At 38.4% G+C, this 13187-nt stretch overlaps 1 protein-coding gene across 1 annotated transcript in view; it reads left to right on the plus strand.

The window, feature by feature from the left end:
* Positions 1 to 13187, plus strand: part of LOC137089318 (protein unc-13 homolog A) — a 99984-nt gene that overhangs the window by 65746 nt on the left and 21051 nt on the right. The window contains exons 22-28 of the mRNA XM_067452872.1: positions 474 to 542; positions 672 to 761; positions 2754 to 2888; positions 5538 to 5665; positions 10038 to 10123; positions 11577 to 11703; positions 11858 to 11954. Of these exons, the coding sequence (XP_067308973.1) occupies positions 474 to 542; positions 672 to 761; positions 2754 to 2888; positions 5538 to 5665; positions 10038 to 10123; positions 11577 to 11703; positions 11858 to 11954 (732 nt within the window). The remainder of the gene's footprint in view (positions 1 to 473; positions 543 to 671; positions 762 to 2753; positions 2889 to 5537; positions 5666 to 10037; positions 10124 to 11576; positions 11704 to 11857; positions 11955 to 13187) is intronic.

The following is a 13187-nucleotide window of genomic DNA, read 5'->3' on the forward strand; positions in this document are numbered from 1 at the left end:
CCAAATATCACTTCCATCACAAAACGAGACTCTGCCCTTTCCGACGATGCGCGGTTTGTCAAGATTAGAAAAGATTTTGATTTATAAAGTGGTTCAAATAAATGCTTTAATATGAAACATGACACCGCCCACTAGGGGGAGGAGCCTGCTAGAAGAAATTTGAGTGCCATTTCCATGGTAACGCAACGTCAGATTTCAAAAATGTTTTCAAAGGATGGATTTTGAGTTCGTAAGCGTCCCAGGCGTCCCACCTATGAGACGGTGACCGTTAAGGAGTTTAATTAAACAAAAGTGATAGTAAATACATGTATAGTGTTAGAAAAGATATCTATTTTAAATAAATGCTGTATATTTGAACTTTCTATTTATCAAAGAATCCACAAGGTTTCCACAAAAATATGAACATAAAATCTTACCGACTCCAAAGTTGTGAACGATAGTGTATATATTACATATGTTCACTTTATTTGCAGAAAGAGCGGTTTGTGAAACTGTTGGACCAGCTGCACAACTCCCTGAGGATTGACCTCTCTATGTACAGGGTATATGCACATATTCTCCTTTAATAATTATCACCTCTACAAATTACCTCCATATCTATTGATTATTGAAGATTTGTTGTGGAGTGTGTATTCGTGTTTGTAACGTGTGTGTGTGTGTGTGTGTTTCAGAATAATTTCCCAGCCAGTAGTCCGGAGAGGTTGCAGGATCTGAAGTCCACTGTAGATCTTCTGACCAGCATCACGTTCTTCAGGATGAAGGTTCGTTCTTTATTTTGAACGGGAATTTGCCAAGTCAACTCACCTTTATATCTTTATATATAAGGGTATCATAGGCAGGCTACCAGGTTACATATCTGATTTTTTTTCTTTTTCACAGGGTACTTATGGTTTACGGTCCTAGAAAATTATTTCATTGAATGCACCTAGAGCCCGGACTGAGTTAAAAAAAATTCTGTTCTGGTGACAGATCTTAAAGCTTTCTCAGATATTACCTCAAGTTCAAGTTCAAGAGTTTTATTTGTCACATACACAGTTATACAGAATACAACCGGCAGTGAAATGTAAACAGGTCCGCTCCATGGACAGCAAATAACAATTAACAAAAAAAGCACAATAAATTATAAAATAGGGATAGGATAAAATAGGAATAGGATAAGGTGCTATATATATATACATATGTAGAATTATGAATAAATCAAGTAAAAGAAATAAGAGATGTGGAATAAAATAAGTGAGATAAAGTAAACTGGAGACTATAAAAATAAATCTGTGGATAACAGAAGTGCAGGAGTGTAATGTGCAAACAGCATTATAATGAGCCGTTACATGAAACACAAGAATAAAGTGCAGTGCAATATCAGTATGTGAGTTTGTTAATACTGAAGTGAGGTGAAGTCACGTGTTGTTAAGTGACAGCGTTCAGGAGTCTGATGGCCTGTGGGAAGAAACTCCTCCTGAGTCTCTCAGTTTTGGCCATCAGGCTACGGAAGCGCTTACCAGAAGGCAGCCGGGTGAAGTGGGGGTTGGCCGGGTGATTAATGTCCTTGATGATTTTTGTAGCTCTGCCTCTGCATCGTTTGATGTAGATGTCCTGCAGAGACGGGAGAGCTGACCCTGAGATGCGCTCGGACAAGCGCACCACTCTTTGCAGGGCTTTGCAGTCGTGACTGGTGCTGTTACCATACCACGCTGTGATGCACTGAGTTAGTAAACTTTCTATCGCCCCTGAATAGAAAGTTTTCAGGATAGCTGGTGAGACCCGGAATTTCCTCAGCTGGCACAGGTGGTACAGTCTTTGCCTGGCCTTTTTCACCTGAGACTGGATATGTGCAGTCCAGGTCAGGTCCTCGGAGATGTTGACACCCAGGTATTTGAAGCTGCTCACTCTCTCTACCGGTGTCCTGCTGATCATGAGAGGGGAATATGACCGCTGCTGTCTCTTCCTGAAGTCCACAATCAGTTCTTTGGTCTTGTTCACATTCAGAAGGAGACAGTTGTCTTGGCACCATGATGTCAGTTGCTCCACCTCATCCAAGTATGCGGTCTCATTGTTGTTGGAAATGAGGCCCAGGACAACAGTATCATCCGCAAACTTGATGACAGAGGTGGAGCTGTGTGTGGACCTTCACTACCTTTCATGTAGTGTGTAATAAAGGCTGTTTGTGAATGTGAAACACTGTACTGTTTCAAAGCTCAAAGTGCAGATAAATTGAGTTTTTGACTCCTAAAAGAAAGAATCGATTCTGAACTGAAACGAGTCGTCAGTAATTGAGTCTCTCTTCCTGCTGAACCTGTAGGTTTGTAGCTCATTTGCATAATACCGCCTCTGGTCCTCATTGGCTGAACAGCGTTTCTGTGCCCCGCCCTCAATCACTGTAGTTGTATCTGAGACTGGAAGAGTTTGGTTGTTGTTCATGTGGAGCAGACGCTGAGATTGATACGGTCAAACCCACGCCATCATTACTGTTCATATCACTGAGATTCAGATATGATAATGAGCGTTTGATTTCTGACCAATCACAGCAGAGCAGCTCTGAGAGGCGGGGTTTAGAGAGACTGAATCTTCTAATGACCCGTTTCAGACTCTGAGAGAAAAGAGCTGATGCGTCGGTCAGTGGATATTATGAGAACATTACAGCGTTTATGACCTTTGAAGCTTTTGAACCTGTCGTAGGAGATTTAAAACCTGCTAAATGTAAATGTAGGCCTCATTGCCGAGAAGAATAACTGTTGGTCTGTGTGTGTTTTCAGGTCCAGGAACTGCAGAGTCCACCGAGAGCGAGTCAGGTTGTTAAAGACTGTGTCAAAGCGTGTCTCAACTCTACGTACGAGTACATCTTTAATAACTGCCATGAGCTCTACAGCCGAGAATATCAGAATGACCCGGTGAGTCTGAGTGTGTGTGTCTGAGTGTGTGTGTGAGAGCTTTTATAATTCATTATACAAAAAGGCTTTAAGTTAAGTGTTACCAATAGTTTTTATTAATATTTTGAATTGGTTTTTATATTTCCTGTTTTCATTTAGTCATTTTTACTGTTGTTTTTTAAAATGTCGATTGTTTAGTATAATTTTTTTCTAACTTTTAATTTTGTCTACAATTTTTTAAATATGCAATGATTTATTTTTATTGATTATGTTAATTATTATTATTATGTATGATTTAGCGTTTATTTTCTAACTTTTATTTTTCTGTTCTTTTTTAAATTTAATGACTGTTTATTTATTATTTAATTTGTGTTTTTATTATTTATTTACTTTCTATTTGCTTATTTTATAATGTAATTGCATTTTTATGATCATAATAATTAATAATAATTACGAAAACAAATAATAAAGAAGTGAGTGTCTGTTTTAGTAATTTGGATACATCCGTTAAACTTGCAATAAAGTACGTTTTTTTTTTTTTTTCATTTTACTTCAATTAATATTTCAAGTAATACAATATTTTTTTGTTAATAACAAAAATTTGTTAATAACTGATATGAATAACTATAAAAAAATACTTAAAGGGTTAGTTCACCCAAAAATGAAAATTATTTCATTAATTACTCCCCCTCATGTCGTTGGACACCCGTCAGACCTTCGTTCATCTTCAGAACACAAATGAAGATATTTTAGTGTAAAGCTGAGAAAGGCTTCAGATAGGCCTCCATTGGCATTCAGTGCATTCCCACTGACCCACTCACAAGACCCATAAAGGCCCTAAAGACGACGTTACAAAGCCCATCTCACTACAGCAGCTGGACAATAATTGTACCAAGCGGTGAGAAGTTTTAGTGCGCAAAAACAATCAAAATAATGACTTTATCTGCCAAGATATTGTCTTCCGTGTCGGTCTTGGACGTGAACTCGGGCGATAGCGGCTCCTCCTCTTCCGGGTCATTTTTTTTGCTATGATTCGAACGGCAGAGCCGCGTCATATTCTCGCGCATGCGTCGAGTTCACGTCAATAATTTGGTGGATTATATCGTTATTTTGATTTTTGTGCGCACAATAACTATTTTCGTCGCATTGTAAAATGATTGTACAGCCGCTGTAGTGAGATGGGCTTTGTAATGTCGTCTTTAGTGTCTTTATGGGTCTTGTGAGTGGGTCAGTGGGAATGCACTGAATGCCAATGGAGGCCTTTCTGAAGCCTTTCTTAGCTTTCAACAAACATATCTTCATTTGTGTTCTGAAGATGAACAAAGGTGTTACGGGTGGAAACGTCCTGTTGGAAACGTTGAAGGGTTTAGCGGAGAGCGTCACACTGGACTGAAGGAGTTTCTGTCCGTCTCTTCCAGCTGCTCGTGCTGATTTTATGCCGTTTAGTAATTCAGAGGCTGCGGGCGTCGAAGTGCTGCTCTTGGAAAATGAAATATTGATTATGGCAGAGGTGTTGTGGCAGTTATGAATGAAGAAGAACCGCAGTCTCTCTCTCTCTCTCTCTCTCTCTCTCTCTCTCTCTCTCTCTCTCTCTCTCTCTCTCTCTCTCTCTCTCTCTCTCTCTCTCTCTCTCTCTCTGTCTGTCTCTCTGTCTGTCTGTCTGTGCATTTGCACTGCAGAACTTTATTAGCAAGATGGAAAACACGGCTGGAGTTTCTGACACCTCATAACGGAGCGCTGACTGATGCTCCCGCTGTGTGTGTGGATCTGAGACAATAATAGGCCATATGTATGCACAGGAGGCATTCTCACATTCCCTCTGCGTTATATTTGTAATTGTCAATTTGTGTAAATGGATGTTTTCCTCCAGTAACCGTGAGCTGCTCATTGATGCTCATTATTTTATGGCGTCATTGTTACGGTGTATATATATTATACACTATAAAGAATGCTGGGTTAAAACTACCCAAGTTGGGTTGAAAATGGACCCAATTGTTTTAACCCAGTGATTGGGTTGATTTAACCTAGCGATTGGGTTGTTCTAACCCAGTGATTGGGTTGTTCTAACCCAGTGATTGGGTTGTTCTAACCCAGTGATTGGGTTGTTCTAACCCAGTGATTGGGTTGTTCTAACCCAGTGATTGGGTTGATTTAACCTAGTGATTGGGTTGTTCTAACCCAGTGATTGGGTTGTTCTAACCCAGTGATTGGGTTGTTCTAACCCAGTGATTGGGTTGTTCTAACCCAGTGATTGGGTTGATTTAACCTAGTGATTGGGTTGTTCTAACCCAGTGATTGGGTTGATTTAACCCAGTGATTGGGTTGATTTAACCTAGCAATTGGGTTGTTCTAACCCAGTGATTGGTTTAACCTAGCGATTGGGTTGTTCTAACCCAGTAATTGGGTTGTTCTAACCTAGTGATTGGTTCAACCTACCCAGCGATTGGGTTGTTTTAACCCAGTTGGATTGTTTATTTTTACTAAGCATATGAGATTTTTATTTACAGCATACAATCATGTTATTGATCACATGAGCAGGTTCCCAGGAAAAAATCACCATCCCAATGTTTATCACTGAGGTGACATGCAAATTGATTTTTACAGACGTCCAGGTGAGGATATCCGAATAAGGCTTTAGTGTATAACTCTCTTGTTTGTGTTCATATCCAGTCGAAGACGGTTCCTCCTGAAGAACAGGGTCCGAGTGTGAAGAACCTGGACTTCTGGTCCAAACTCATCACCCTCATCGTCTCCATCATAGAGGAGGACAAGAACTCCTACACGCCCTGTCTGAACCAGTGAGTGTGTGGAATGCTGTTGAAAACTGTTCCCAATTTAACGTTACCTTATTTATGATGATGGTTGAACTCCTAAGCAATATCACACCAGCATCTGTGCGATATGGCTGTAGATTAGCACGGCTATGATTCGCCGTAGATAATCATATCTGTGCTGATATACGGCACATATCGCACGACCACAAGTGTGATGTTGCATTTATACAACAGTTCGATGGCACAAGTGTCAGAAACGACAACGGAGTGTCTTTAAAAAGCTCTTTTGTGAGGAACTACTTCCGCCACGGATTCAAATCTCAAGCTGGCGTCACTTTAGAGCGAGTAACGAAGGAACGCTTAGTCGCTTTATTGAAGATTATTGTATTATGTAGAAAGTGTTATGAGAGAGAGATCGACTAAACAAGTGTGATAACTGCTGAAAAACGCGGGCAAAACGATCTCTCTTTGTAAACTTTGTTCAATGCATGCGAGTGCTGCCGTATGTTCGAATATGACCAGTCGCTTTCGCCGTCATTACCTGGATGTAGAGCCAGAAGACGTGAATGAGAAGATCTGTCTCTGTGCACTAGCGAATGTGTGAACAACTGACCGATTTCAGCAGTGTGGGGGGCGGGGCTTCAGATTTTAGAGAGCATTTTGATTGGACAGAAGATTTTATGTCTGTGATGATGTCATCAAAATCTGTCATTCGTTTTATCGAAAGTGGGAGACTAAGTTTTGAATGCTTATATCTCCTAAATGCAAATTTTGTCATAGTTTTGGAACACACCAGCTTATTCATAACTTTAAGGCTAACACAGTCATACTAAAAGCTAAACGAGCTTCACGAGACTCTACAAGAGTGATTCCTGAAAGGCTTTCTGCAAAACCCCAAACATCTTTTAAAGAAGAAAAAAATCATCCACTGACTTTCAAAGCTGCGACAGAAACGACTTTCGACTTCGAGGACCGTGATAGAAATGTAGTGGAGTAAAAAGGACGATATTTGTCTTTCAGATGGAGTGAAGTTAAAGTCAGAAGTTTACAGAAAAAATAATACTCCAGTAAAGCACAGATACTCAAAAAGTGAACTTACAGTACTCGAGTAAATGAGCTGTTACTGTCCAGCTCTGAGTGTGAGTAAAGCGCTTCTGTAGAAGAAAGGTCAAGGTCAAGTTTATTTAAATAGCCCTTTAAAACAACATAAATACTGACCAAAGTGCTGCACAATATACCAAACAAAGCATCCTCATACAATACAATTTAAGCACTAATAATAAAATATCAAAAGAAACCAAACAAAAGTAATAAAATTAAGACAAGAACATCATGCAGTATAGAACAATATTTAAAACTTAAAATTTTTTATCAAATTAAACTGAGGAAAAAAGGTATGTTTTGAGAGAAGATTGAAATGTAGACAGAAGGCGTTTCTCAATGTCAAGGAAGGATCCTCGGAAGCCAGAATTCTAAGGATGCTACGTCATCGACATCCGACGAAGGACTGTTCCAATGTCGAGGATCCTCGGAATTCAACCAAGGACTGAGTCCTTCGTTCGAAAAAATGTCATATACAGGAAAGGATGCATATAGGTGTTTCTCAATGTCAAGGATGCTTCCTTGGAAGGACGGATCCTTCAAAGTCACTTCCTTCAGAGGCTAGGCGAGGCTCCTCTTTAGCATTCGGAGAACACGTAAATGGAACAGGCTAGCAAGTGCACGTCATTGCGTCATTACGTCAGTGAAAAGGTCCGTTGGCCATCAATAACGTCATGTGTAACGTTATTTGTATTTTTTTAATATCAATACAGTAGTAATTTGTACCGGTATTTAAACGTTAAACTTTACTTATATTTACTACGGTTATAACAAATGTTTGGCAACGTAAATAAAAGCATTGTGGCAAGCAGCGAGGTGAGGGTCCGTGAGAGCGGGCCGGTGGAGTGATAATGAGCGGCAGCTGATCGCCGCCACACCGGTCTCGGCTCGCGGCAGTGACGGGAGTATAATTGGAGGAGCATTGAAGACGAGAGAGGACTAGGCCTGGACTTTATGTTATGGTTTGTTTATGTTTTATTATGTGTGTGCGGGCAGTCGCCCGTGACGGGGCTATTATAAAGTTGTTGACCGTTTGCCGGTTCCCGCCTCCTTCCTTCCCATCTACAAACCCTGATACAAGCATATTTGCCCCGTTCACACTCCGAGTCCGACTCCGGGAACGTCTGAAAATAGCGAAGCTGCGCGCATAGGATTGTGGGTGATTTGAGAACGCGAAGTGCGCGAAGGCTACTCATATGCATCCTTTCCTGTATATGACATTTTTTCGAACGAAGGACTCAGTCCTTGGTTGAATTCCTAGGATCCTCGACTTTGGAACAGTCCTTCGTCGGATGTCGATGACGTAGCATCCTTAGAATTCTGGCTTCCGAGGATCCTTCCTTGACATTGAGAAACACCTTATGAGTAGCCTTCGCGCACTTCGCGTTCTCAAATCACCCACAATCCTATGCGTGCAGCTTCGCTATCTTTAGACGTTGCCGGAGTCGGACTCGGAGTGTGAACGGGGCAAATATGCTTGTATCAGGGTTTGTAGATGGGAAGGAAAGAGGCGGGAACCGGCAAACGGTCAACAACTTTATAATAGCCCCGTCACGGGCGACTGCCCGCACACACATAATAAAACATAAACAAACCATAACATAAAGTCCAGGCCTAGTCCTCTCTCGTCTTCCATGCTCCTCCAATTATACTCCTGTCACTGCCGCGAGCCGAGACCGGTGTGGCGGCGATCAGCTGCCGCTCATTATCACTCCACCGGCCCGCTCTCACGGACCCTCACCTCGCTGCTTGCCACAATGCTTTTATTTACGTTGCCAAACATTTGTTATAACCGTAGTAAATATAAGTAAAGTTTAACGTTTAAATACCGGTACAAATTACTACTGTATTGATATTAAAAAAATACAAATAACGTTACACATGACGTTATTGATGGCCAACGGACCTTTTCACTGACGTAATGACGCAATGACGTGCACTTGCTAGCCTGTTCCATTCACGTGTTCTCCGAATGCTAAAGAGGAGCCTCGCCTAGCCTCTGAAGGAAGTGACTTTGAAGGATCCGTCCTTCCAAGGAAGCATCCTTGACATTGAGAAACACCTAGAGTAGGGGAAAGTCTAACAGACACAGGTAAGGACTTCCAGAGCTTAGGACCATGAACGGAGAAAGCTCTGTCACCTCTAGATTTAAGTCGTGATTTTGGACCATTTAATATCATCTGGGTGGAAGATCTGAGCGTTCTCACTGAGGAATAAGAATGGATAAGTTCTGAGACCATGAATTGATTTAAATACAAACACTAAAACCTTAAAATCAACTCTGAACCGAACGGGTAGCCAATGAAGTGATGACAGCTCAGGTGTAATACGTTCTCTCTTTTTTGTCCCTGTTAAAAAACGAGCCGCAGCATTTTGTACCAGTTGTAATCGCGAAAGTGAGGACTGATTTATTCCAGCATATAGGGCATTACAATAATCCAGCCGGGCTGAAATAAACGCATGAATAACCGTCTGCAAATCACTAAAGCTCAGAATATTTTTCAGCTTGCGAAGTCCCCTAAGCTGAAAAAAAATGGCTCTAACTACAGATTTGAAGTTTTTTATCAAACTTTAACTCCGGGTCAAGAGTAACTCCCAGATTTTTAACTTTGTCACAAATGTTATCTTGAAGGGGGCCTAAAAACCGGAAAAACTGAGGGTAATGCAGATAAGACGCCATTGACAGGCCACGGCCTCACATGTCCCGGTTAAAATAGCAATTTTCTCTCGATTTACAAATAGTTGGAAACATCTGGGATATTGTAAGTACTCAACTGAACAAAATATATAACACTGGCCTTGTGGTTTTTGGATATCTTACTGAAATTATTTTTACAGTGCTCCTTTAACCCAAATCGGTTTGCTCTGGAACATCTTATTATAGATTAATAAGACCAAAGATTACTCGTTTGATACATTAAATGAAATGTATCTCATGTTTAACCACTATCTACATACAAGAGCCAGTTTCCAAATTCCCGCAGGATTGTCCGAGATGAAGCGCTTTCAGCGGGTACACGAGTCACATATTTGAGGTCTAAATAACTACGTTCACGCCAAAAACTGTTAACTACGTTTAGTGACACAACAACAGGAGTATTGACGGTTCCAGTGCTGATACTGGGGGAGAAGTGCACGGCTCTCCGCCAATCAGATTCCAGAACCAGACAGAACCTTTGGATAAAGAAAAATATAAGAATTAAAGCAGTTGATGTGAAAGAAGTGTTGTGACATGTATCCTTACCCATAATTCGTGTGTGTGTGTGTGTGTGTGTGTGTGTGTGTGTGTGTGCAGGTTCCCTCAGGAGCTTAATGTGGGAAAGATCAGTGCGGAGGTGATGTGGAACATGTTTGCTCAGGATATGAAGTACGCTATGGAAGGTAAACACACACCGACTGAACCCTAAACCTCTGGCAAACTCACAAAATCACATCCTTTCTCATTAAAATCTGTTCTTTTCTTGTTTAATGTATATTTTTTAAATGTGTCTATTTATGTACTAATATCCTTTTATTTATTTACCAGTTATTTTTGTACAATATGCAATTATTTCTTGTATATTTATTATGGTAATTAATTATTATTATTTGTGATTTTATTTATTTACTTATTTTTCTCTTTTCTATTCTAATGTTGATTTAGTTTTGTCATAATTTGAGGTTTGTTGAATCTGCCTTATTTATTAAATAAAAAATTACAATATGCAATTGTTTATTTTATATTTATTATACTAAGTGTGATTTATTGATTGTTATTTCTTTCTTGTCACTTCTTTTCTAATGTTATGTTTTAGTTTTGTCGTAATTTGAGATTAGTTTGAGTCTCTGTCTAAAAATGTTTATGTATGTAATTATATCATGTTTTTCTCTATCTCTACACTTTTTATGTTATGTTTTTAATTCTGTTGTAGTTTTTAAATTTCTCTGTGTTGATGTTTTTTCCATAATTATTTCTTTATATATATTTATGTATTTTTGATATTTTTGTTTATTTTTTAAAAGCTATATTAATTATTTATTTGTTTGTATTATTTGTGATTTATTGTTTATTTACTTATTTTCTTAAGTTCTTATTTTCTTATTTACTTAAGTTCTGTCATAATTTGTCTTAAGTTTTATTTCTCTTTCTTTATTTATTATGTAATTATTATATAGATTTTTTCTCTATACTTCTTTTATAATGTTATGTTTTTAGTTCTGTTTTTATTATTTATTTGCGTATTTTTAGTTTTGTTTACTTTTTTAATTATACAATTATTTATTATATTAATTATTATTATTATTTGTGAATTATTTTACTATTTTCTTCTCTCTTCTTTTCTAATATTGTTTTACTTCTATTGTAATTAAAGGTTTGTTTGAAATTAAATCTCTGTATTAAATTTAATTTAAAAATACATTTTTATTAAAACAAAAATTATCTATAATTTATTATATTGTTTTTTATTTAACTTTTTAAAATATGCAGTTATTTAATTTTTTCATTTATTTTTTGATTAATTATAATTTTGTGATTTAGTTTAATAATTATTCACACATTTTTTCTCTTCTATTCTAATATTATCTTTTACTTCTGTTGTAATTTGAGGTTTTCTTGTTTGACCGTCTGTCTTAAAAGTTGCATTTAATTATTTGTATCTTTTATTTAATTATTATTTTTATTTACTTTAGTCTCTCTTCCCTTCTGTTTTATTGTAATTTGAGGTTTAATTGCATTTTTCTAATAATAATTAGAAACGTTAATTAGAAAGATGCTCATTTTAAAAGGTCTGGCATCAAAACAAACATATGTGATGAATATCCTGTTGTCTGTGATCTACTTCCTGTGTCTCAGAGCACGAGAAACACCGGCTGTGCAAGAGCGCCGATTACATGAACCTGCACTTCAAGGTGAAGTGGCTGTACAACGAATACTGCAAAGAGCTGCTGTACTTCCAGGACCGCGTGCCTGAGTACCCGGCGTAAGAACACTAGTGTACTAGTGTGAGGAGTGAGTGAGGAATGAGTGTGAGGAGTGAGTGTGTGAGAGGTGTGAGTGAGGAATGAGTGTGAGAGGAGTATGAAAGAGTGTGAGAGTGTAATTCAGTCTGAACCGCATTATCTCTGTCTGTATAGATGGTTCGAGCCCTTCGTGATCCTGTGGCTGGATGAGAATGAAGAAGTCTCCAGAGATTTCCTGCACGGCGCTCTGGTCAGAGACGCAAAGGACGGGGTAAATATCGCTGTCGTATTTTTAGTAGTGAGATGTTTAGTCTTAACACATCCTTCAGTCTCTTCATTTTTTGCTTCATGCTGGTTCTATGGTGTTGGTTAAAGGGTTAGTTAATAAAATAATTAGACCATGAGACCATATATGATATTCTTCTTTCAGATGAATACAATCAGATATTAAAAATGTCCTGGCTCTTCAAAGCTTCATAATGGCAGTGACTTGTTGGGTCATCTAAATAAAAGTGCATCTTTCGACTTGCTGGCCGCTGGAAGCTAGTTATTTTAGTCTATAAAGTTTTAAATATGGATATTGTTCTCACACAAACACATGGCTTCGCTTCAGAAGGCCTTTATTAACCTCCGGAGCTGTGTGGAGCACTTTTATGATGGATAGATGATGCACTTTTATGATGGATAGATGATGCACTTTTATGATGGATAGATGATGCACTTTTATGATGGATAGATGATGCACTTTTATGATGGATAGATGATGCACTTTTATGATGGATAGATGATGCACTTTTATGATGGATAGATGATGCACTTTTATGATGATAGATGATGCACTTTTATGATGGATAGATGATGCACTTTAAGATGGATAGATGATGCACTTTTATGATGGATAGATGATGCACTTTTATGATGGATAGATGATGCACTTTTACGATGGATAGATGATGCACTTTTATGATGGATAGATGATGCACTTTTATGATGGATAGATGATGCACTTTTACGATGGATAGATGATAGATGATGCACTTTTATGATGGATAGATGATGCACTTTTATGATGGATAGATGATGCACTTTTATGATGGATAGATGATGCACTTTTATGATGGATAGATGATGCACTTTTATGATGGATAGATGATGCACTTTTATGATGGATAGATGATGCACTTTTATGATGGATAGATGATGCACTTTTATGATGGATAGATGATGCACTTTTATGATGGATAGATGATGCACTTTTACGATGGATAGATGATGCACTTTTACGATGGATAGATGATGCACTTTTATGATGGATAGATGATGCACTTTTACGATGGATAGATGATGCACTTTTACGATGGATAGATGATGCACTTTTATGGTGGATAGATGATGCACTTTTATGATGGATAGATGATGCACTTTTATGATGGATAGATGATGCACTTTTATGATGGATAGATGATGCACTTTTATGGTGGATAGATGATGCACTTTTATGGTG

This window comes from Pseudorasbora parva, chromosome 9 (assembly GCF_024679245.1).
Source record: "Pseudorasbora parva isolate DD20220531a chromosome 9, ASM2467924v1, whole genome shotgun sequence".
Classification (NCBI taxonomy): Eukaryota; Metazoa; Chordata; class Actinopteri; order Cypriniformes; family Gobionidae; genus Pseudorasbora; species Pseudorasbora parva.